This window comes from Triticum urartu, chromosome 5A (genome assembly GCF_056163025.1).
Source record: "Triticum urartu cultivar PI428250 chromosome 5A, HENAU_Tu73, whole genome shotgun sequence".
Lineage (NCBI taxonomy): Eukaryota > Viridiplantae > Streptophyta > Magnoliopsida > Poales > Poaceae > Triticum > Triticum urartu.
Window position 1 is genome coordinate 424,973,962 of NC_141877.1, and position 24,344 is coordinate 424,998,305.

At 47.0% G+C, this 24,344-nt stretch overlaps 2 protein-coding genes and 1 long non-coding RNA gene across 3 annotated transcripts; 1 reads left to right on the top strand and 2 right to left on the bottom strand.

Annotated features, from left to right (window-relative positions):
• The first annotated feature begins 689 nt into the window (after nt 1-689).
• LOC125509401 (glutamate receptor 2.1-like) lies at nt 690-17,184 on the top strand. Its single transcript, XM_048674366.2, has 5 exons — nt 690-948; nt 7,500-8,830; nt 9,488-9,791; nt 11,560-11,960; nt 15,858-17,184. The coding sequence occupies exons 1-5, from the start codon at nt 690-692 to the stop codon at nt 16,539-16,541; spliced, it is 2,979 nt and encodes a 992-aa protein (XP_048530323.2). The 3' UTR covers nt 16,542-17,184.
• Nucleotides 6,808-22,412, bottom strand: LOC125509405 (uncharacterized). The gene is made up of 7 exons (XR_015604800.1): nt 21,839-22,412; nt 21,197-21,730; nt 17,183-19,987; nt 7,929-8,042; nt 7,782-7,856; nt 7,404-7,682; nt 6,808-7,017 (listed from the first exon to the last, which is right to left on the bottom strand). It is a non-coding gene; the product is annotated as an uncharacterized LOC125509405 (long non-coding RNA).
• A 442-nt stretch (nt 22,413-22,854) lies between these two features.
• LOC125509403 (low molecular mass early light-inducible protein HV90, chloroplastic) lies at nt 22,855-23,923 on the bottom strand. Its single transcript, XM_048674370.2, has one exon. It carries the CDS (start codon nt 23,502-23,504, stop codon nt 22,986-22,988), a length of 519 nt encoding a protein of 172 aa, XP_048530327.1. The 5' UTR covers nt 23,505-23,923; the 3' UTR covers nt 22,855-22,985.
• Nucleotides 23,924-24,344: the final 421 nt, after the last annotated feature.

The window sequence follows — 24,344 nt, forward strand, 5'->3', positions numbered from 1 at the left end:
TATGAGTAACCGGGCGAAATAATTCCAGAAATTTCCCTTCCTCAAATGTCAACACACGCATTCTGATGTAAGGAAATTCCATTGTCACATTCATCAGGTTTTGACATACATAATCAAAGGGATTCTGGGCAACTTCCCAGCAATTGGAGTCTAGTTAACCAACATAATGAAGGGGATTCTGGACAACTTCCCAGCAATTGGACTTCAGATAAACAACAGAAATCGCGTCAACAAAATCCATTTCCTTGGGGAAATAAGGCAAACATTTGAAAACAATTGGATAACAGCTGTTGTCGCTTTCAAGGGATATAGCGTTAGATTGAACGGAAGGAGCTACTGGTCGCTTGGTAGTATTTAAGTACCTGTACAGCCCGGTGGTAACATGCAGCAACGGAGTACTCCACTACTGTATCATCGAACCCATCAATGCAACATGTCCTCAACTACGTATTTTGTATTTAAATTCCTTGGCCGTGCTACATCATTTGACCTTTGGAAACCACAACTGAAAATGGGGTAGAACCATTTCCTCAGCAATAAAATATGCATGGCTCAAGGTATCGAAATTTAGCCACCGATGCCGTTACGCTGAAATTTTAGCTTGAATGCGTCAAAGAAACCAACTATATATGAACCTCGGCGGCCTCAGATTCTGGGCACAAAATAGTTCGCGAACCTTGCAGCACTCAATGGAGAGAGCATCTCAAATCACCTTCTTCCTGTTACTTATCATCCATTTCGGCGCAGCTCAAAATGCTACCACAAGTGGAGCAGATGAGTTCCCTGTCGGAGTGATCCTTGACTTGGATTCATTGGGGGGCAAGATGACACGGACCAGCATTTTGATGGCCCTGGAAGACTTCTATGCAGTCCACAGAAACTACAGCCCGAAGCTAGTTCTCCACATCAGGGACTCCAAAAGTAACAATGTCCAAGCTGCATCAGCAGGTAAAAGTTCTGCAGTCTATCATGAAAAACTTCTTTCCTAATACTTCCGTTGCTACATAGTATATGCTTCAGAGTACAACTTTTTTTTTACACATTCTGCAAAGTACAACTTATATAACTGACTTTCATCAATCAAGTTTTTTTTTTTGACCGCAACTTTCATCAATCAAGTTAGTATAAGCTACAAAAGTGAAATATTATCAACACAGTTTCGATGGAAAAATAACATAGTTATCCTCCAACGTGCCACCACTACTAATGGACAAAGTTGGAGGAGTTTAATTGTAACATTTATCAATGGTTTTTACTTTACTTTCCATGTGCTCCATAATACTCCGTACTTCTTCTGTTTAACAATAGACATCCAACTAACAAATGCTGATGGACAGAAAAGGTTGTAAACCAAATAAATAGATACTAACAAGGCTAATTTATGACAATCATATTAAATGAAGTACTTTAAGCGTATATCTCTCGGTAAAGTTCAGAAACATATAAAAGGACAATGTCCGGCTACTAAATTCTTACTAACGGCATCTCCAATCAGACCCTCAAAACGCCCGGGCCGAGACACCGCAAGCCATCCAATTCGGGCGTAAATCCGCTTGTCCGAAATCCTGCAAACTGGACGCAAATAAACCGGACGCAAACAGGAGGAGGTTTGCGGGCGTTCGGACCGTCATCATGTACGCGTCTAGCACCCCGGTCCCAACCAAAAACATCTCCCGCGCGACCGCACCTCCGCTCCCCGCACCGCATTCATGTCGATCCAGAGCGAACACCACCGGTCACTGGAGCCACCATTAAAGCGGCATCCTGTCCATGCCGCGTCGCGAACTTCACACCTATTCAATGTCGGAGAGACATGACTGGACGAAACGAACTTCACACCTATTCAATGTCGGAGAGACATGACTGGACGAAACGGGACGACTAACTACTGCATTCAAAACTAGTGCCCGTTCACCTGCTTGTCGGCATTAAACAGGCACGGCGTCTGAGAAACCCACTCCGGCGCCCGCATTGAACCGCCCACCGCTTGTCCTGGCCGATGCCCACTATTTATGCGTGGCCACGCTTGGCACGATTCGCACCGCAACACGCCTGCTTCTGTTCCTCCTCCGTGCGCCACCTCCGCTATGACCAGGAGCTCTAGAGTGATGTGGGAGAGCCTCTTGACGGAGCAGAAGCACGAGTTGGCCGGCGTTGCAGTGGGATGGCAGGCCCGTCATGCGCGACGGATAGAGGCCGGCTTGCTGGCGAGCTCGCCGGAGGTGAGCGAGGACGACACAGCGATGGAGGAGGCGTCCGATGACGAGCGAACACCCCCACCGGCATTGGTACATGCTTACTTTACCATGGAGCAGGCGTAGGTGCAAGGAAAGGAAACATAGTCTAACAAGGACTCCTAGACCAATACTAATACTTCCTAACACCCCCCTCAAATGCAAAGCGTATGCAATAGCATTGCATTTGAAGAAGTTTAGTAGTAAAAGAAAAAAAATGATAATCCAATTCTGCGTCTTGAGAGTGTTGCCATAGCATGAAGAGCCTTCAAAACTTGTCGAGTCAAGCCAAAAGGGAGAATGAAGAGATGACACATCAGAGAAAGACACCACATCAGTAGAAGATACAGAAGATGGATGTCAAAGGAAGATGGCACATCAAGAGAATAAAGCATTGCGCAGAAAATCATAGCCCATGACAACTAATGACAAAAGAAACTCGCTAACTAAGGACAATGGGCGTAGATCGACACACATCCTTCATGGGACCCACCCACCGCCCCGTCCACCTTATCCTTATCTCTCGGCCGAGTCATCTTATTCCTTTGATTTCTCCTTCCCCATTCCCATCCACCTCCATGAATGAGAGACACCCGAACAGGACGATGCTGCAAGCCCCACCCAAACTGTTGTTGCAAGCCGTGCTGAGGCTGCAAGGCAAGGCGCCAGCCATCGCTCCCAGCCACTGGCGTGCGAGATCGGGGCTCGGCTGCTGCCCAACCAGCACACCGGCGTGCGAGATGGGCTTGGCTGCTGCCCAACTAGCGCACCGGCGTGCGAGATCAGGGCTCAGCGGCGCCCTAAGAAGTTTAGTAGTAGAAGAAAAAAAATGATAATCCAATTATGCGTCTTGAGAGTGTTGCCATAGTATGAAGAGTCTTCAAAACTTGTCGAGTCAAGCCAAAGGGGATAATGAAGAGATGACTCATCAGAGAAAGACACCACATCAGTAGAAGATACATAAGATGGATGTCAAAGGAAGATGGCACATCAAGAGAATAAAGCATTGCACAGAAAATCATAGCCCATGACAACCGACGACGAAAGAAACTCGCTGGCTAAGGACAATGGGCGTAGATCGACACACTTCCTTCGTGGGACCCACCCACCGCCCCGTCCACCTTATCCTTATCTCTCGACCGAGTCAACTTCTTCCTTCGATTTCTCCTTCCCCATTCCCATCCACCTCCACGGATGAGAGACACCCAAACAGGACGATGCTGCAAGCCCCACCCAAACCGTTGTTGCAAGCCGCGGTGAGGCTGCAAGGCAAGGCGCCAGCCACCGCTCCAAGCCACTGGCGTGCGAGATCGGGGCTCGGCTGCTGCCCAACCAGCACACCGGCGTGCGAGATGGGCTTGGCTGCTGCCCAACTAGCGCACCGGCGTGCGAGATCAGGGCTCAGCGCCCCCCCCCCCTCCCCCCCCACCCATGGATGAGCCCTTGCAGCAGACAGGTTCACGGCCGGCCTTGCAGCACCAGCTGACCATGGATCTCGCAGGGGCAGCAACGCTTCGTGGTGCTGCAAAGCAGCATCCAACGTGACACGCTCGTCGTGCTGTCGGCATCCGACGCGACGTGCTCTGCTCGTGGTGCTGCAGTGAAGTTCGACGGGTTGCAATGGAGTGCTGCCGAAGACTGCAATGGAGCACCACTTGAGTCGTTAAAGGTCAGTCGGGGCTGCATTGAAGCGATGCCGGAGCTGCAATGAAGTGCACCAGAGCTTCATTGAATCATGCCGGAGCTGCAATGAAGAGCACCGGAGCTGCATTGAAGCATGCTAGAGCTACGATGAAGCGCCACGGGGTCATTGAGGCTCGCCGGGGGTTGCAATGGAGCGCTGCCGGGGATTGCAATGTACTGCGCTGGGGCTGCAATGGAGCATCGCCGGTGCTTCGCGCCGCACGGTGCTGCCATGGAAGCTGCTGCGCTGAAGCTTTTTTCGTCGCGCTTGGCGTTGCCATTTGAGCAGCACCCGGATGGCTTCTCGGTGTTGCGATGCAGTGGTCGCCGACGGCTCCGATGCCGCGAGGTCGCTGACGTGTGCAGATGTTGGATGATGTGTGTGGTGGATGGAAGAACAAAGGAGGAAGACGTTGACTCCGTTTGCTGTGATTGCACGGCCAGTATCCGTCAGACCGGACGGCTGGTTAGGTGGCTTAATTTTGTAACAAATCAACCGGCTGATTTGTAGCAACCGCTTGAAGGCCCAAGGGGCATATATATACTCGTATCACGCAAGACTTGAGGTGTAAGGAAAGGAAACGTAGTCTAATAAGGACTCTTAGACCAATACTAATATTTCCTAACAAGATTTAAATGAAAATCATCCGATTTGCATGAAAAATCATTCGGTTTGTTCAGATTCCGTTCGAAATGTCTCCGGACGTTTGACGTACACGGTTGGATAGCCGCCTCCCGTATTCATGTCCGCAGATGCATCTGCGGACGGATCCTGTGTCCGTTTTAGGGGTCCAAGTTGGAGATGACCTAAGTTACTATTACCAAGAAATATTTACAACACTTTTTTGCAAGGAAATATTATGAGTTTTACTCTCATAAAGGTTAGTGCATACATATTTAATAACCCAATTATGTTTAGCTTAGCTTATCCTTGATAAGTTCGCTGGTCTGAGAAACCTTAACAACAAAAATGATTACTGCTAGTTCCGACCCGGATGTAATCCCGTTAGCCACCTAATTGCTGTGAATTGACTGGGTTCAAATTTCAGTACCCAGAGATTATAGATTTATTCATGTTTTCAGATGTATGGTCATCTGTATTTTGTGAAATTTAATCGTACGGCATATTCATCATATAAATTTTCGACAATGGATAGCTATCTTTGGTGGGCAAGTGCTTTAGCGTGCTTTTTGTGATAAGGTAACCCGGTTGCTTGATCAGAGCCATGGTGTTGATCCCTTCGTATCTGGACTGTTCTCTCCGTACTGACAGAGTAACAGAGAGATTCACTGATCAACAGTTTCTATTCACAAAAAATCAGAGTAACAGTGCAACGAAAACAGAGGACGAAACAGAGAGGCTCCCGTCACGGGAGGAGACCTAACCGCCGCCGCCGGAGACCCCACCTCCTCCCCCTCCTCCCTCCCTCGCCGCCGCCCGAGGGCGCGGCCGGGCAAAGCCCGGTTGCCGCCGCCGGCGGTGGGGCGGCCTCTCCTCTTTGCTTGGCAGCGGGTGGCGCGGGACGACGCATCCAGGTGGAGGCGCGGCGCGTGCGGGGGGCGTGGCGGCGCGGCGACCGGCCGGCAGGCGACGCCGCCTGGTCATGGTGGCTGCGCGGGCGGCTCCGTGTCCGCGAGGGTGGCCAGGGGCGCCGGCGGCCATGGCTGGGCATGCCCAGATCTGGCTCCTGGTGTGCCTCCGGGAGACTTGGGCTCAACGGCGGCCAGGCTGGTTCGGCTCGCGTGGGAGCTCGGCTGGCGGTGGATTTGGTCGTGGTCGGCTCTGTGGAAGATGGTGGTGGATGGCGCCGGATCTGATGCGTGGATCCTGGCGGATGGTGCGGGTGGGGCAGTTTCTCAGCGTGGTGGCTGCTCTGGCCGTGGGCGGCGGCGACACGATGAGGTCTGGCTTTGCGGCGACCTTCCTGTGACGTGTCGGCTACACGATGGTTCGGTGGTCTCGGCCACGGCGACGACCGGACTCTGCTTTGGCGTCGGTTCGTCTACGTTCGGACCGTCTCGACCTTCGCCATCTCCTCGTCGCCGGGCGCTATTCCCATCAAAGGGCTGGTCCTCTCCTAGTTGTGGTCCACCGCTTGTCTTGCGCCCGGTGCTGCAGAACCGAGCTCGTCTCGCGCACGGTGCAGCAGGACTAACCTCGTCCCCCTCCCGATGCTGCAGGACTGAGCTCGTCTCGCGCACGGTGCAGCAGGACTGACCTCGTCCCCCTCCCGGTGCTGCAGGACCGAGCTCGTCTCGCACTCGGGGTAGCAGGACGGGTCGGTGGATGCCAGTTCTGGCCGGCCTGTTGGGTCTCGACGCTGGGGGTCGCCCAGGGGTACGAAAGGTGGGACCTTTCCGCTCGCCTTTTTTGTTGGGGTTGCGGCGGGTCTCGGGTGAGGTGGTGTTAAGGTCTTCGATGCCGAGGCGGTGGCCCTGGTGGTGGTAGCACGGTGCTCTTGGGCAGAGAGCCCGTGCCTTGGTGCTGCCCGGTCACCATGGCCGTGTGGGCGCATGGTTGCCGAGGTGTGGCGTTCGATGCCAGTGAGTGTTGGCCGAGGTGAAAACCTGTTCTATCTTCGGACGGACCGGTGGCGGCGAAGATCGTTCCCTTCTTGAAGGCGTCGTCGCGGCTCTCATTGCCCGTCATGCGGCTCCAGGGAAAACTCTGATACTAGGATCGAGCAGTGGCGGCGCTCCGGTGTCGTACCCTTCCCGAAGACGCCGCCTTGAAACACATGGTTCGTCATATGTAGCTTCATCTCTTCGTGGTGGCAGTGCTAGGGGTGGTGTTGCTGCGCTCAGCGCCTATGTATCCTGCCCTGGGTGTGTGCGTGTGTTGCAGTGGCGTGTGTTTGTACTGGGTGCTTGATGATCGATGCTTTATATATAAAGCGAGGCGAAAACCTTTTTTGGCAAAAATCAGAACATAACAAGTGGACTTAAAATCAGAATGCCGTTATTAGCAGTCATCTTTCTATGTGAGGACACTTTTTTTTCAATGGAAATATGAAGTTCACTTCCAATGGAAAAATCACACCAAAATACCTTCAAACAATCCTCCAGATGGATCAAGGAAATATCCCTATGATAGGATGACCTGAAATGGAAAAGGGGAATCAAGCATTGCTTAGAACTGTTATTGTAGTAAAAGAGCACGGAATATACTCCATAAGAGGCTTCTAAAAGTTTTGTGATGAAATCCAATGTAAAATAAACACTATTTATCAGCATAACTAGTAATGCAGGAACACGATAAATGCCATGTTTAAAAACAAGCAACTCATGTGAACAGAGCGAACTGTAATCATTCATTGTATGACGACATGGTTTGCTACATTCATACAAAGATTGTGGGTTCAAATTTGCAGCTTCATCTGTAAATTGGTAAAAATTTGCAATCCTGTTTTCACAAGTGTAAGTTTGCTAGGACAGTAGAAACACACGCTATAGAGTGCTATGAACGAACATATATTGAGTAAATACCATACGGCATTGCTTCACTCTTCGATTCGGAATTTACGAAGCTTCTGGCAGCCACAAATTTGCATTCAACTAAAATTTGATTATGCAACTTCACAGCTCTTGACCTGCTAGAGAATTACAGTGTCCAAGTTATCATAGGCCCTCAAACATCTTCACAAGCAGCATTTGTATCGGATCTCGGGAATAAAACTCAGGTCCCTGTCATCTCCTTCACAGCAACAAGCCCATCTCTTTACTCTGGCAGTCTTCCATATTTTGTTCGTGCAACATTGAGTGACTCTACACAAGTGAATAGCATTGCCTCCCTAATTAAGGCCTACGGGTGGAGACAGGTGGTGCCAATTTATGAAGAAACTGACTATGGTAGAGGTGTCATACCATATCTCATCGACGCCCTCCAAGAAATTGATGCCCGTGTTCCCTATCGGAGTGTGATCCCTCTGTCAGCAACTACTGAACAAATTACCCAAGAACTCTATAAGTTAATGACAATGCAAACAAGGGTCTTCGTGGTGCATATGTCACCTGATTTGGCGTCGATCCTCTTCACAAAGGCAAAAGAGGTTGGTATGATGAAGAAAGGATTCGTATGGATCATGACAGATGGACTAACCAATGTCATAGACTCCATGGACCCTTCTGTCATGGATGCAATGAATGGTGTTTTAGGTGTAAAATTTTATACTCCTAAATCAGCAGAACTGGATAACTTCACCATACGCTGGAACAGGAGATTACAGATTGATAACCCAAATGATCCACCACTGAAACCAACCATATTTGAACTCTGGGGCTATGATACTATATGGGCGGTAGCACAAGCAGTTGAAAACCTTGGTATTAAGAACAAAACATCATTTCAAAAACCAGCAGTTGCAAGAAATATGACAAGCTTGGGAACTTCTGTTTATGGACCGGATCTCCTAAAGACCATCTTGCAATACAAATTTAGAGGTTTGAGTGGTCATTTTGACCTTTCTGGCAGGCAGCTGCAAGCCTCTACATTTCAGATCATAAATGTAGTTGGTAAAGGGTGGCAACAAATTGGGTTTTGGACTGCAGAGAATGGTATTTCCCGGCGACTATATCACGGGGAAGCAATGCCACATCATTCAGGCTTAGCTTCTGACCTAAACCCCGTGATTTGGCCGGGAAAATCAACAGAGATACCGAGAGGGTGGGAAGCTCCTGTAAATGGGAAGAAGCTTCGAGTAGGAGTGCACGTAAGTGTATACCCACAATTTATGACAAGTGGAAAGGATCCAATCACAGGGGCAACTAAAGCAAGTGGCCTTTCAATTGATGTATTCGAAGAGGCAGTTAAAAGACTTCCCTATGCACTACCCTATGAATATGTAGCATTTGGCACTACAAATGACACAAGCAGTGGAGGTTATGATGATTTTATTTACCAAGTTTACCTTAAGGTAATAACCGCAACAGGGCTTCAACTTCCGCATTGAATTTGCTAAAAGTACATTTTATATGCATGCCATGATGTAAGAGCTCACACATATATTTACTACTTTTAGTTTAGTGCAACCATGTAAAAGAAATGGCACACAGCCCGCTCAAATAAATTGCAATTGAGAGGAGATGTTAAGCAGGGGCATATTTCTCTATTATATAGTCTGTACAACGACCATATCATGCTTAACTATGGGTCAGGTGACTGTTTGGTACTCCTTCCGTAAAGAAATATAAGAGCGTTTAGATCACTACTTTAGTGATCCAAACGTTCTTATATTTCTTTACAGAGGGGATACTATGTTATTGTAGCAAAAATTGCATTAACGTGTCAACTGTTGCTTGCAACTCATTAGGTATAGTACTATATCAGAGAAATATACACATCATCTTTACTCCCTCTGTAAACTAATATAAGATCATTTGGATCACTAAAGTAGTGATCCAAACGATCTTATACTAGTTTACAGACGGAGTACATGATAAGAAACATGGCATAGTTAGGCTCTTCTTGGTTTACCTATTCATGTCCTTATGAAATAGTTACAGCTTTCATAATAAAGATTAAGCGATCATTGTGCTGGTCAGTAAAGCAAATTTTGTTTGATGCCTTGCAGAAATATGATGTAGCAATTGGGGATATAACAATCTCACATAACAGAACTTCCTACGTCGATTTCACTCTACCGTACACAGAATCAGGAGTGGCAATGGTTGTTCCAGCCAAGAGCAGCAGAACTAACAAAGCATGGATTTTCGTTGAGCCATTATCACGTGGCCTGTGGCTCAGAAGCATCGGATTATTGTTCTACACATGGTTTGTTGTCTGCATATTGGAGCTTCTGGAAAACAACATAAATATTACTGGAGAAGTTCTGAGAAACATCGGGATTATGACATTTTTTTCTCTATTTGGAGATAGTAAGTACATTTACCAAAATACTTCTATTCCTTAAGAGAAAATTAACTTTCACATAACATATGACATGAAGTATCAAGCTGCACCAAAATCATTATTTCATTCTTGGTGCAACTAACAAAGTTACAATGTTGTAGCAAATAGGCATGCATCCAGTTGCCTCCATGTCTTAGATGAGCAAACAACCAATGTAGGGAACAAACCTTGGGTCTATGCTCAACAATCTGAGATGCTCCAAGTATGCAAGAACGTGAACGTGTAGACATAGCTTACAAAACTAGATGCTCCTGCTGTTGGATATGTTTAAGTGTATATGTGGATTGCCTAGCCTTTTCCATCAGTTCATACTTTTGATTGTTTTGGCTAGTGCATGAAGTTTAACATGGTATCAGGGCCTTCTTGAGTTCAAGTCCAGGCTTTCGCAATTTATCCAAAAATTGCTGCTGCCCCCCTTTGTGTCCATGTATAGGCCTCTTTAGCCATACCTCTAAATCTATCCATGTATTGACTTCCCGCATCACACGTGAGAGGGGGTATTGAAGTGTATATGTAGATTGCCTAGCTCTTTTCATCAGTTCGGACTTTTGGTTGCATTGTCTAGTACATGAAGCTTAACGGATAGGCCTGGGGTGTATAAAACAAAGCTCGAGTGGTCAGGTTACTTTGTACGTCATTTCAGTATCTTATATACAATAGTTTTGTCACAGAAACAGTGCCGTATTACGAATAATTAACACTACAATAGCTTCGGTGTGGTACCTCTTGTCTCTGGCTGATGATCTAAGTTTGATTCTCAACCACACGTTCAGGATTTGCAGCTATGCTTGTCCAGAACCCTGTTCAGTGCGTCGTGAGCCATAAGATAACTACACTAGCAAATAATTCCCACTATCTGAAAAACTTAATAAGCACCACATGTAGAAAATTGAAACAATTCCTTATTTAACATTATCTTAAATTTTGTTTTCTTATTTAACACTGAAAAACTTTTTCTTCCCTATCTAACAACGAGTCTAAAATTTATGCCCTTTATAACACTTTCTTCCATTTTAAGACTAAATGACACCTGAAAAAACCCTTTTGCCCTTCATGTGATATGTATGTGTGCGGGACAGTAGCACACACACATGCAATATCAGTACGGGGCAGTAGCAAACACACAGCGGCAACACATACACATCGCACGCAACACGCACACACGCAGCGGCAGCACATACACACGCACACAGCACACACACGCGCGCATCACACAACAACACACACCCACGCATCAGCACACACACAGCAGCATGTACGCACACACAAACACGCAGTCATGCGACAGCACACACCGAGCAACACACGCAGCAGCATACACACGCACGCACACACAAGCACGCAGGCACGCAGCAGCACATACACACACGCACACACACGCAACATCAGCAGCACACACACGCACGCACACACACGCAACATCAGCAGCACACACGCGCGCACAAACATAAAACATGAGGGGCAAAAGGGTCTTTTCAGTTGTCATTGAGGCTCAAAATAGACAAAAGTGTCATAAAAGGCATAAAATTTAAACTCTTTGTTAGATAGGGAAGAAATCGTTTGTCGATGTTAAATAGGGCATAAAATTTAGACACGGTGTTAAAGAAGGAATTCTCTCTAGAAAATTACGTATCAAGTTTCATCACTTTCATCTATATTATGTAGTTATGTGGTTCCTGAATTTTCCTTCCATATGACTGAAAAACTAATTGAACTCCATATCAAAAATTTCAGACAGAGTGAGACACTTACTATCTCGGATAGTCTTGATTGTATGGGTGTTTTTCTTCCTTGTATTGTCAGCAAGCTACACCGCAAATTTGGCAACAATGCTTACCATAAGACAACTAAATCCAACTATAACCGATATCCATGACCTCCGTAGAAGTGGGGACTATGTAGGATGCACTCATGGTTCCTACGTCCAGAGTCTACTGGAACAACTCAATTTCGACAAATCGAAGATCAAGACCTATAGTACCTATGACGGATTTTACAGTGCACTCTCGAAGGGAAGCAAAAATGGCGGAATTGCCGCGTTCATTCATGAAGTTCCATACATCAGATTATTTCTGGCAAGGAACTGCAAAGGATACACCATGGTTCCATTTTATAAGGCAGCAGGTTTTGGATATGTAAGTAACCTAATTTCATCTGTTTGTTTGCAATAAATTTCTTGAGCTGACAGTTATACATTTTTTTCTTAAAACGTATAGATTACAGACATACATACACACATATCATCGCTGCTAGTTTTATTTAAGATGCGAGCATTGCTGGCTTTGCATACCTAATTCCTAACTGAATGAACAGATGTCAAATGGTATTGAACTAATGCTCACATAACATATGCACTTTGTGAACACTTGATGTTTACTGATAAAATGGCCGTTAATCACTAGTTCATAACTCCTTAGCACTAAGTCAACTAAGTTATGCTACTGGCCTCGGAATTTTTTTTCTGCCACTCTAAATTTGGACCATGCCACTCTTAAAATTGACATTTCAGTTTTACCATTCTAGCTTCTGACAATGCATGACAACTACCGCTCTGTTACACCTCTGCGGGTTAACCATTTCTTTTGGCCAGTTGACCAGAAGAAAAACGTGTCAGCATTTGTAAACTTGACATAAGTTACCCCTACTGACTTACGGGGCCACTAACTGACCCATGCCCCTAATCTAACCCAGACGAACGCACATCTAAACAAAGAAAGAAGAAAACAGACGGTCAGACGCACACACGCATGCATAGCTAGCTCCACCTGCCATCCTAGTTGAACTCCAATCAGCGTCGCCACCCGCCGCTTTTGTTACTCCTGAAAGATCATTGTATGTAATCTATTCACATGAGTAATAGATTCCATACTATACAGTGGCATATCCTGAAAGATCACTGTTTGAAGTGACTAATGATCAACTTTGACATTGAAATTTCATAATGATTTATGCCGCCACAGGTGCTATTCCTAAGTAAGAGGATGGTATCACTACTAGTTAATGGAAAAATATGTGCTTCTATGGGTAGTACATAATTCTGGAAAATCAAACGTGTGCATTAAAAAACATATTTTGAAAGAAAATTGATTGGGAGACCCCGACAGTATATAATATTTTGAGTATGTAAGAGAAAGTATTTACAAGAGGGGAGCTTCATGGAACCTACGCGAGTATAGAAACCTTCCGCTGAAATAGGACTTCACAACATTTGTCAGAAAGTTTCGTCTTCAAAGTATTTAAATTCAGATTACAACATGTCATTTCATATGTATAGATTAGCGAAAAATTGTGAAAGCATTTGACCACATGTATTTATGATTACAACATGCTGATGTTCAATTTTTTGAGTGGTGCATGTGTTCTAACATGTTGTGCATATACTATTTTCTTTCGAAGTGCACAAATACTCAATTCTAACATGTCTCAACATAGCCGGCCCCAAGCCCGGGTAAAGGAGGAGGGTTGTGATAGACTTGGCGAGCCAACGTCCAAACTCAGCACTCTTATGGAGATGAAACCCAGACGCCACGCGCCATATCGGAACCCTGGTGTGGTGTCAAATGGGCACGAGCCGGGCCATAACCCCTTGGACCTTGGTGGCGTGCCGTATCTTGATCTGCATGTGGTTGTAAGTGATTAAGGATCGGATCATCACATCCTTAGTGGCGCGCTACGTCGACACCTAGGTGTAGCGAAAAATGAGTAAGCGTCTTCGCATTTGACTCAACGAGTGCGATGGGCAAGGAAGCTAGTTGGGCCTAGTAGGATCGGCTTAGGTAGCTGGAATCGTAGGGTCCCCAACGGGTAAGTCATGAGAGTTAGTTGATACAGCGGTGAGGAGGAGTGTTGATATCCTATGAGTCCAAAAACCAAATGGAAGGGACAGAAGACGGAGGAGGTGGAGGATACCGGCTTCAAACTATGGTACAAGGGGAGAACTACAAGCATAAATGGAGTAGGCAGATTCAACAAGAGCCTCAAGTATGGAGTGGTAGACGTCAACAAGCAAGGGACCGGATTATCCTGGTAAAGCTCGTCGTCGGGGAGTTAGTTCTCAATGTTATGAGCGTGTATGCTCCGCAAGTAGGCCACAGTGAGAGGACCAAAAGGGAATTCTGGGAAGGCCTGGGACATGGTTAGAAGTGTACCTATTGGCGAGAAGCTCTTCATAGCATGAGACCTCAATGTTCGCGTGGGTTTGGGGCTTTGGTTATGGCAGCAGGAATCAAGGAGGGAATGTCTTAAGCTTGGCTTTAACCTACGACATGATTGTAATTAACACCCTCTTTGGAAAGAGAGAATTCCATCTAGTGACTTTTAGCAGTGGTCAACACTCTAGCCTGATTGATTTCGTCCTCTCAAGAGAAGACGGACATGCTTGCCTAGATTGTAAGGTGATACATGGAGGGGGAGTGTTGTTCCTCAACATAAGCTTGTGGTGCTGACTTCCGCTTTCAGATTTGTGTCCAGTAGGATAAGCGTGCCAAAGTCGCTAGAACGAAGCAGTGTGAGCTCAAGGAGAGGAAACTCATGTTTTCAAGGAGTTATTAAGGAGGGCTCTTGGGCGGAAGGGGGTGATGCAAACAATATGTGGATGAAGATGGTGACTTGCGTTCGGAAGGTGGCTTTAGAGGAATTTGGGGTGATCAGGGGAAGTAGAAGCCGAGCTAAAGATACCTGGTGGTGGAATGATGATGTCCAAAAGGCTATTAAGGAGAAGAAAGAATGTTTCAGACGCCTACACCTGGATAGGAGTGCAGACAACATAGAGAAGTACAAGGTGACAAAGAAGACAGTAAAGCGAGTTGTGAGTGAAGCAAGGGGTCGGGTGTATGAGGACCTCTACCAGCGATTAAACATGAAGGAATGCGAAAGGGACTTCTATAAGATGGCCAAGATCGAGAGATGAAGACGAGGGATGTCAACCAAGTCAAATACATCAAGAATGGAGCAGATCGGCTTTTGGTGAAGGACAAGGACATCAAGCATAGATGGCAAGAGCACTTCGACAAAATATTCAATGGAAAGAATGAGAGCTCTACCATTGAGCTGGACGACTCCTTTGATGATGCCAACATACGTTTTTGTGCGACGAATCTAGGAGTTTGAGGCCAGGGAGGCTTTAAAAAGGATGAAAGGAGGCAAGGAGATGGGCCCTGATTGTATCCCTATTGAGGTGTGGAGAGGCATTGGAGACGGCAGTAGTATGGCTAACTAACCTTTTCAACCTCTTTTTTGGGTCATACAAGATGCCTAAAGAACAGAGGTGAGGAATATTAATACCAATCTTCAACAACAAGCGTGACTAAAATTCTGTTTGGTTTCATGCCTGGGAGGTCAACCATGAAAGCCATTTTCTTGGTACGACAACTTGTGGAGAGATACAGGTAACAAAAGGACCTGTATATGGTGTTCATTGATTTGGAGAAGTCCTATGATAACTCGATAAGATACCGCGGAATGTCATATGGTGGATTTGGAGAAACACAAAGTTCCAACGAAGTACATTATCCTCATTAACGACATGTACGATAATGCTGACACAAGTGTTCAAACAAGTGATGGCAACACCGATGACTTATCAATTCGAAATTGTGCACAACTCACCCATACAAGCAAAAATTATCTTTGTTTATCACATAGATATAGAATCCAATTATGCATGTTCAGTTACGCACAACGAATGGGTGCTAAGTAGTTAGGCGCAGCACTGTTGTTTATTAGTTCCCCGACTCCTCGAGTCAACATGTGCTGCCACGTACGTTCATATACATAAATCTAAATGAGCTCTTAAAACTTAGACCAAGAAAATTTTGGATTTCCTAGCTCTTACTAAATAACATGTGCTTCCACATAATTTTATTTATGCACATCAGAATGACTTTCTAAAACACTTATGCTAACGACAATCTGGACTTCTTTGATACCACATGGGTTCAATTTTGATTTTCCTTTAGGCATCACCATAGCAGAATATGAAGTGCTCTAGAGCTATGCATATAAGCTAATAGAACAATAAATTTCTTTAACAGGCATTTCCAAAAGGATCTCCTCTAGTTGGGGACATCTCAAAGGCAATCCTCAGTGTAATAGGAGGAGATACCATCAATCAAATTGAGAAGAAATGGATCGGAGTAGGATATGAAAACAACTGTAACAATGCAGGACGTGCACCTGATCCAGACGAACTCACGTTTGGCAGTTTTCGAGGACTTTTCAAACTTAATGTAGCTATCACGACATCCTGTTTTGTGGTAGCTGTGATCATTTACTTGTATCCAAGGAACGAGCAACGTGGCCAAAATGGGGAGCAGGCACAAGGAAATGGAGGCGAACAGGCTGGAGACAGGCAACCTGGCCATAATGGGGGACAGGCACAAGAAAATGGAGGCGGGCAGGCTGGAGGCGAGCAACCTATCCAAAATGGGGAGCAGGCACAAGGAAATGGAGGCGGGCAGGCTGGAGGCGAGCAACCTGGCCAAAATGGGGAGCAGGCACAAGGAAATGGAGGCGAGCAGGCTGGAGGAGCGATGGTTCAACAGTCTCCTATGGGGGTCCAAGAAGAGACAGGTCAACAAACAAGTGAAGATGCTCGAGGAGGGATGGTTCAACTGTCTCTTGTCAGGGTCGAAGAAGTCATAGGTCAACAAACAAGTGACCATACGCGCGATGGTTCGACTGTCGCTGATACCGGCCGCAGAAGTCTTAGCACATGAGTGGCACCTGTTTCAAGTTCAAGTTGTTTCTAGCTCATTTGGTATTGCATAAAGCAGTCTCCAGCTGAATAAATTTCTAGAATGGTAAAGGATTGGCCTGAATTAGCTCGACATACAACAGCTAATTATGTTTATGCCCATACATAAAGTTCAACTTATCCTGGGCATCCAGTTTGTCAGCACTGGCCCCAGTCCGGTCATTGTTCGTAGTAATTTCCGTGTGTATACCCTATTCAGACCTGATTGAACTGAACCATTTATTCAACTGTTTATTACATTCTTTTTTGTCATGAACTTCAGTCCCGTACAGCTTGTCACATGTTGGCTCCTTGGATGGTTTAGGGATTTAGGGGTTGCCGCAGATGCGGGCATTGTTTCACAGCAAAAACAGACATAATTCGAGTGTATCCACGAATCGGCACTCTAACAAACACCTGGCGTGCAATGAGACATCTGGTTTTGGCTTAGTTCAGCTACACTCATGTTTGGCGCAAAGTTGGTATTTTCAAAATTGGTATTTTTCACCATGTACTAGCATGTAGGACATCCTTGGGAAAACATACCCCAAAATTAGAAAGAGAAGAGTTTTGCGGGGGCTAGACCAAGAGTTCCGGGATTTGCAGAACTGAGCAGGCTCGTACCTGCACGGGCGCGGCACGGCGCGGGCTCCAGTAACAGCCGGCTGAATCCTTCTGGAGTAGTACGTCGAAAGGGTGGTTGGGTGGTGGAGCAGAGCACAGCCGGAGAGTCGCTGCGATGTCGGCGGCGCAGGCGACCTCCACGCCCGCCACTCGCCGAGCTGCGCGCGAACAGGAAAATAATTGCGGACACCTTGCGCGCGCGATGTGGGACACGGGCCTCAGAGCAACTCCAACGCGGACTAATTGGTCCTGTTTGTTTGGGTCCAAACGGATATAAAAGACAGTCCAAGACGCTGATCTAAACGTGGCCTGCATCTATTTTTTGTCCGTCGCGCGATCATCCTGGTTCAAATTTAGACCTTGTTTGCGTTGGCACCTACAACGCCTGCCTACTCTTCCCCTTAGCCTGCTAGTCGGCGGCACAACCATCCTCATTTCCCTCTCTTTTCCAAAAAATTCCCGCTTACTCACGCTTCCGGCCGCTTGTCATGAACGACATGCCGATCCTCGACGCTGCCTTCGGCCTGCTTCCGCCAAAGGCAAGCCCCACGTAGCCCACAAGACGGTGGTGCCGACCAAGAAGAAGTCGTTGACGGATGAGCAGCATGTCGTGCAGTCGGCCTAAGAGGAAGAAGGGCCGGAGGCACTCGTAGGACTGCAAGCTCGAAGCCGCGTCCGCCGCCGCCGCACAGCAAGAGGAAAAACATTGCTAGAGTCGCTGCGACAACGAGGAAGGCCCTGCTCTACCTAGGGTTAAGCCCAGGCCAGCACGGGTTTGTCGTCGTCGCCGCCGCATAGCAAGAGGAAAACATTACCAGAGTCGCTGCGGCAACTAGGAAGGCCTGCTCTACCTAGGGTTAAACCCAGGCCAACATGGGCTAATCGACCTCTCCTCGTGTACCATTGCCAGAGCCGCCGCGCACGTCTGCCACGCTGCCGATTCCCGGCTTTCATCCCTACTCGCAAGCCTCCTGTTTCTTCGTGGGGTAATATGGATCGGAGGGAGTACTATGTTAATCATGTTTTATCTACTCTTCTTCCGGATTAAACTTCATCAAAAATTCCTCGAACATACGACGGTAGAAAGATGAATGTATGTCAACATATAGAGTAATAGAGATAATTAAGAAGATTTCGAGTGAGAAAAAAATAGACCGTCTTTAATTAGTATAGGGAAAAGTATATTTTTTGCCCCTCAATTTTACCGATAGTATAGAAATGGTCCCTCAACTACAAAACCAAAAAAATCTAGTCCTTCAATTATTAAAACCGGATATTTTCGTCCCTCAAACGGATTCAAATGGTTTTGTGCTGATGTGGCATGGTTTTGACGGGTCGGGCTCTCCTGCAGGGTTCCCAGTACGCACTATCGTGCAGGGCCAACGGATGTCCGACACCTGTCCTGATAGGGCCCCACCACTTAAACAACCCAGCGTATCTCTATAATTGCAGTTAAGTTCCAGAAAATCAGCAAAACGACAGGTTTATCTCCCGCGTAACAACAGATTGCCGCCAAAATCTCTTCATGGCTTCATCCGTCCTTTCTCGTACCGATCTATTCCATTGTTGTTGCCCCCGGTTCAAAGGAGAATAGATCAAGATTGATAGGAAATTGTCCTTTCCGTGGATCAACATCTACGGTGTTCTTCAGCATGGACGGAGCTCCTGCCAATTCATCGTCCGTAGGTATGTTCTTGCGCCTGGAATGTACAGATTGTCAACACTCTTGATCATACGAAGCTGATAAGATTGAAAGAAACAAATAAACAAAGAGTTGAATGTATGACATGCAAATTATCCCAGTACTTCATCTTCCGTAGCCCCGTTTCTTTGAAACACATGCAAATTAATCCTTCGGAATTGCATTATAATTCCGTTAATGATGATTACTCCTATGATGTTGCGTACATTATGCATCAGAATACCACCTAAGTTTATTATAAATTTTACTGCCTGAGATTTCTCCTTTGACATATTCTCTTTTTGCTAACTCTAATGATAGAGATTATTGTATCAAAGAAAAAGATCAATATTTTTCGAATGCCCCGTGAATACCATGTGTCCTTTTCCAAAAAGCATTGTTCTATCTATAAGCGCTTTTCAGGTTTCACTAAAACCAGGATTGTGAATATCGTGTTATCTTTTACTCCATGTGTCGCCCGTGAACTAATTAGTATATTATATTTTTTATGTTGTGTAGATCATGACACCACAGATGTGGGAGAGGCAGGTCGAAACACAGATGATGATTACAGCAAAAGGTTAAAACCAGAGATAGGAATGGAATTTGAGAATGAAGATATAGCATATGAGTTTTATAATGCATATGCAGGACATGTTGGTTTCAGTGTCAGGAAATTTTGGCATGATAAATCCTCAACGAATGTTATTCGAACAAAGAAATTTGTATGCTCAAAGGCAGGTTTCAAGGACAAGAGCAAGGAACAATGCCAGCGAAAGCGAGCAGATACAAGAGTTGGGTGTATGGCAGAGATGACCATCAAAATAAGTGGTAATGGAAAGTATGTTGTAAGCAGCTTTGAGGATGCTCATAATCATGAACTTGTAACTCCAAGCAAAGCCCATCTACTGCGATCCCAAAGAAGAATTACAGAAGCTCAGAAGGCCCAGATTGACATATTGAACGATTCAGGTATTAGACCAAAATCTGGTCATGAAGTGATGAGTAGACAAGCAGGGGGTAGGCGATGTCTTAGCTTTGGTCAAAAGGATTATAAAAATTATCTCCGATCAAAGCGTATGCAATCAATCCAAAAAGGAGACACAGGTGCCATTCTTCAATACCTACAGGACAAGCAGATGAAAATTCTTCAATACCTATAATTTGCAAGTATTACATCATGGCTTGCCTGCTCCGCTATCGCAGGTAGGCACTACTAGTTTTCAACAGTTACTTGGCTTGCGACCACAACAACCATATTTCTATCATAGCATTCAACCGAGTCAGGTATATTTATTTAGTTTGTTGTTAAAATTAAGACGAGCATGCACGGGTCATTTACTTTTTGATTAACACTACATGTAGACTTCTGTGGTGTCATCGGACTCGGGATGGCCAACATCTCATAATCACCAGCCGCCAACTAGCACTCAACCAAGTCAGGTAGAATTTTATTAGTTAATCGCTATAAATTAAAATGAACATGCACATGTCATTCCCTTGTATTGACTTTTGAATCAACATTGTATGTAGAGCTCCCAAATGTTATCGGACTCGGGATGGCCAACATCTCAAAAATGACCAGCTGCCAATTCAGGTATTGTTCACTTACAAGTCATATTCCCAATTGAAGTTTATATGTCATAAGAAATTATTTCTTTGTTCTTCCAGGTCTTGGGTAGCCAATCAAGCCACATACAAGATAAACACTTTTAAATAGCTCTATGTAAACTTCGTATCTCAGGATTGCTCTACAAGACAGTTCCTTTGAGATGTAATAATTTATCTTACCGTTCCTTTTAATGTTAGATGCACAACGGTTTTATGCTCAAATAAAAATATATACATGAATATGGATTAGTTGTTGGTTATTCCTTATGATATGTTAGACGTGTAACTGAGGTTTAGTTTTCCAGTTAAATGTGTTCTTATAGGCAGTGGCGGCTCCCGGAATTTGCAACCGGGTATTCATGTGTATTTATTTTGCCAAAATTATTGTTTTTTCTAAAATTGTCACTGTTTTACCAAAATCAACATTGTTTTGTAAAAATCGTGGGTATTCACATAAAGACCCAAGAATACCCCTAGCGCCGCCCCTGCTTATAGGCACTAAATTCATTAAAAGGTGCTTTCACCAATTTGTGATTTCCCCTGTACTGTATGACTGAAAAATAGAGCAGAGTAGATAGCTTGCATACTTTAGAGTTCACTACATAGCTAGCTACTAGTACAGAGCTAGTACATTGCTACCAGTAATAGCTTGCGTACGTATGTAGCCGAGAGCTAATTAGGTGCTAGCACAAAGGTAGATGAAGTAGCGAATCATCTCTCACCTTTGCCTGTTGAGTTTGCATCGAGTTCGCATCTTCCACTGTGACCACACGAACTCCCACGGAATCTCAGCCACCGGCTGCACGCGCTGCAGTTCCACCGTGCCACCACCTCACAGGGAGTGGATCAGCCACAACCTTGGGCTGGCCTTGGGTGTGCCGGAGGCGAGCGACACTAGCCGCGACGGCCCCCGTCTTGCCGCCGGCCAAGTCCACGGCCGGGCGTGGCGCAGCGCGCCTTAGGCGAACGGAGCTAGCCGTGATGGATCCCATCTTGCCTCCAGCCAATACAACGGCCCCAGGCCGTGCGCAGCGTGCCGGAGGCGAGCGGCGGCGATTTCTGTCTTACTGCCTTCGAACCCCGCGGCTCATGGCGGCGAAGCGCGCCGGAGACGGGTGGCGCTAGCCGTGACAGCTCTGGGCGGCGAAGCGCGTCAGAGATGGACGGCGCTATACAGCTCCGGTCTTGCCGCCGGCGACGGACCTGAACGGTAGATTTCTCCTGGTCGAAATCCTCCCTCACAGTGGAATGAGTGGCTGTGAAAGAGGGAGTGGCAGCAGCGGTACGCACGGATAAGACAAAGAAAAATTGTTTTCAATAAATTATAAGAAAAGGAAAACGTTTTATTAAGTGATGGGGCATACCAGGACAGATGGGAACCCTGCAGGAGAGCCCGACCCGGTTTTGACCACTGAACTTGCCACATCATCGTCCAACTCATCTTCGTCTTCTTCTTCTGTCTTCTCTCTCTCACCCAGGCCGGAGAAGAATCCGATGACACATCACACATGGTTACCATGGGCCTGGCCTCAGGGCGTCTCCACACGGGAGCTAGCGGTGGCTGCGAGTGCCTGCTGCTGGTCGTACACCGTTGTGACGGCGCGCTCCACTCCGTGGTTGTCAAAGTAGTGCACGGTGGCCATGTGCCAGTGCCCACGTCCTCGGACGGCAGCGCCAGCGCATTCACAGGGAAACAGGGTCGCACATCACGAAGGGCGCCATGCACATGCCATCTCGGGCTCCTGCGTTGCGGCACCAGCAGTCTCAGCACGGCTGCATGGCTCGCTGGACCTGTTGCCGCTGCCGTCGGCACGGCGGGACGGGAGCAGGAGCGAGAGGATACCGTCAGGGATCAGGCTTGGAACCAGAGCGGGAGCGAGCTAGGGGATCCCCTGTAAACAACAGTCGTTAAAGAATCAACAAATCAGCAAGGCTCGAGACGAACCTTTAGCAAACATAGCCAGCTTTTGTGTGCGTGCCTGCGTTGTGTTTCCAGCCGACTGGTTTGTGTGTATGTGCGTGAGACTTGGGCGTTTCTGGCCGGGACCAAATCAATTTGCTTGGCTAGCTTCGCACAGGAGGATCGATCAAGTTGCGTATGGATGTATCATCAGCAGCCAAGGAAGAGGTGGACGAATACGAAGGTGAGGCCACGACTGCCGGAGGCAGCGGAGCAGACGTGCGGTGAGGTGCTTCCCTGTGCATAGAGAAAGAGGGGGAGAAGACAAAGGTGAGGTTGTGGCGAGGTCAGTGGTCAAAACCATGCCACGTCAGCACAGTCGTTTGAGGGATGAAAAAATATCCGGTTTCGACAATTGAGGGACTAGGTTTTTCTGGTTTTGTAGTTTTGAGACCATTTCTAAACTACCGGTAAAGTTGATTGAGGGACAAAAAATATATATATCCCATTAGTATATACTGCAAAGAATAAGAGGATGATCAGTTCTCATCATTTACATGTCCTACTAGCTATGTATAAGTTGTGTTATCCGGTTGACAACAAAGCTAGTTTTACACGTTGATGAAGGGTGCGCCAGTGATGATCTCGGTCGCCGCCAGAGCGACGAGGCCGAGCATGGCGAAGCGGCCGTTCCAGAGCTCCGCGTTTGCGTTCATGATGGTGCCGGCTCTGCCCTCGGCGCTCTCGCCCTGGAGCAGCGGCACCAGCGACGCCACAGACAGCACCGCCACAGAGTAGGCGAACCACGCCTGCCCGGTGCCGCTGCTGAGCTGCGAGAGTAGCCCGTCGCCGCGCCCTGCCTCCACTGCAAGCGCCGTCACGAAGCCTACCATGGCAAGGCGCCCGTTGATGCGCTCCGGCGCAGGGCCGCTGAATGCGAGCGCGTCCCAGATCGAGGTGCTCGCCTTGGGTTTGTTTGACGGTGGTGCGCTGGGGCCCTCGGTCTGGGCCCTGACGACGAGGGCGCGCCGGCCCAGCGCTGGTAGAGACCTGGCGCCGAGGCGGCCTGCCGAGCCGCGCGGCAGGACGGCGGCACCGGCGAAGGAGCTCATGGCCATCATGGTCGCCATTAATCAGCCGCGGACGGAAGGAAGCTACAGATGCTGCAACAGGCAAGGAATCGGCTAGATGATTGCTAGTACAGTTTCTGATTGTTGTTGTGTCGCTGAGTGTTTGCTTGATGTATTGTTCCGAGAGAGGGGGCACAGTTTATAGGCCGTGTGCTCCGCGAGAGCCAACCCTGACGAGCTGCGCGCGGTGGCCGCGGCGGTGCCCACGTCGCGAGCTGCTCCCGGCCGTGGGTTACCATCTACGTGGAGCGAGGGAGCGGACGTGGAGGCCACCGTGCGGACAAGGGCTTCATCATGAAACGCCAAACAGATACTCTAGAAAAGTTGGGAAGCATCCGCGGACTCCAGCACCTACGGTACGGACCAGAAGCGCAGCACCGTGTTAAATTCGGGCTTTGTTTCTAGCGCGAGCTAATGGAAAGATCTTAGAGAAACACGTGTGTACATGCGCGGAAGCGGAGCCTTTGCAGGCAGGAAAGCACCGGTAAACTTTCTTCTTTGCATTGTGCCATCCCATCATGCATACGTTTCTTGATCTAATGCCTTACAAAAAATTAAGACCTTACCGTGTTCAGAAAGATATAATAAGACTTGCGTATTCATTTCGGATAAACTCAATTCCTGGCTCCATTATCGTCCAAGACGCAGTGAATGCTGAAACCCAGGGATTGGGAATGAATGACACGGGTGACTGTTGAAACCGATCCATTGCTCTTGACGCAAAGCTATTCAGAGTGCAGATCAGCCCCGCACCGAGGCCCCGACGGGGTTATCTTTCGTCGTCAGGAGATAAAAGAAAAAAAAAATAAGAGCCTTTGCCGATTTGAACAGCTCTAGTTT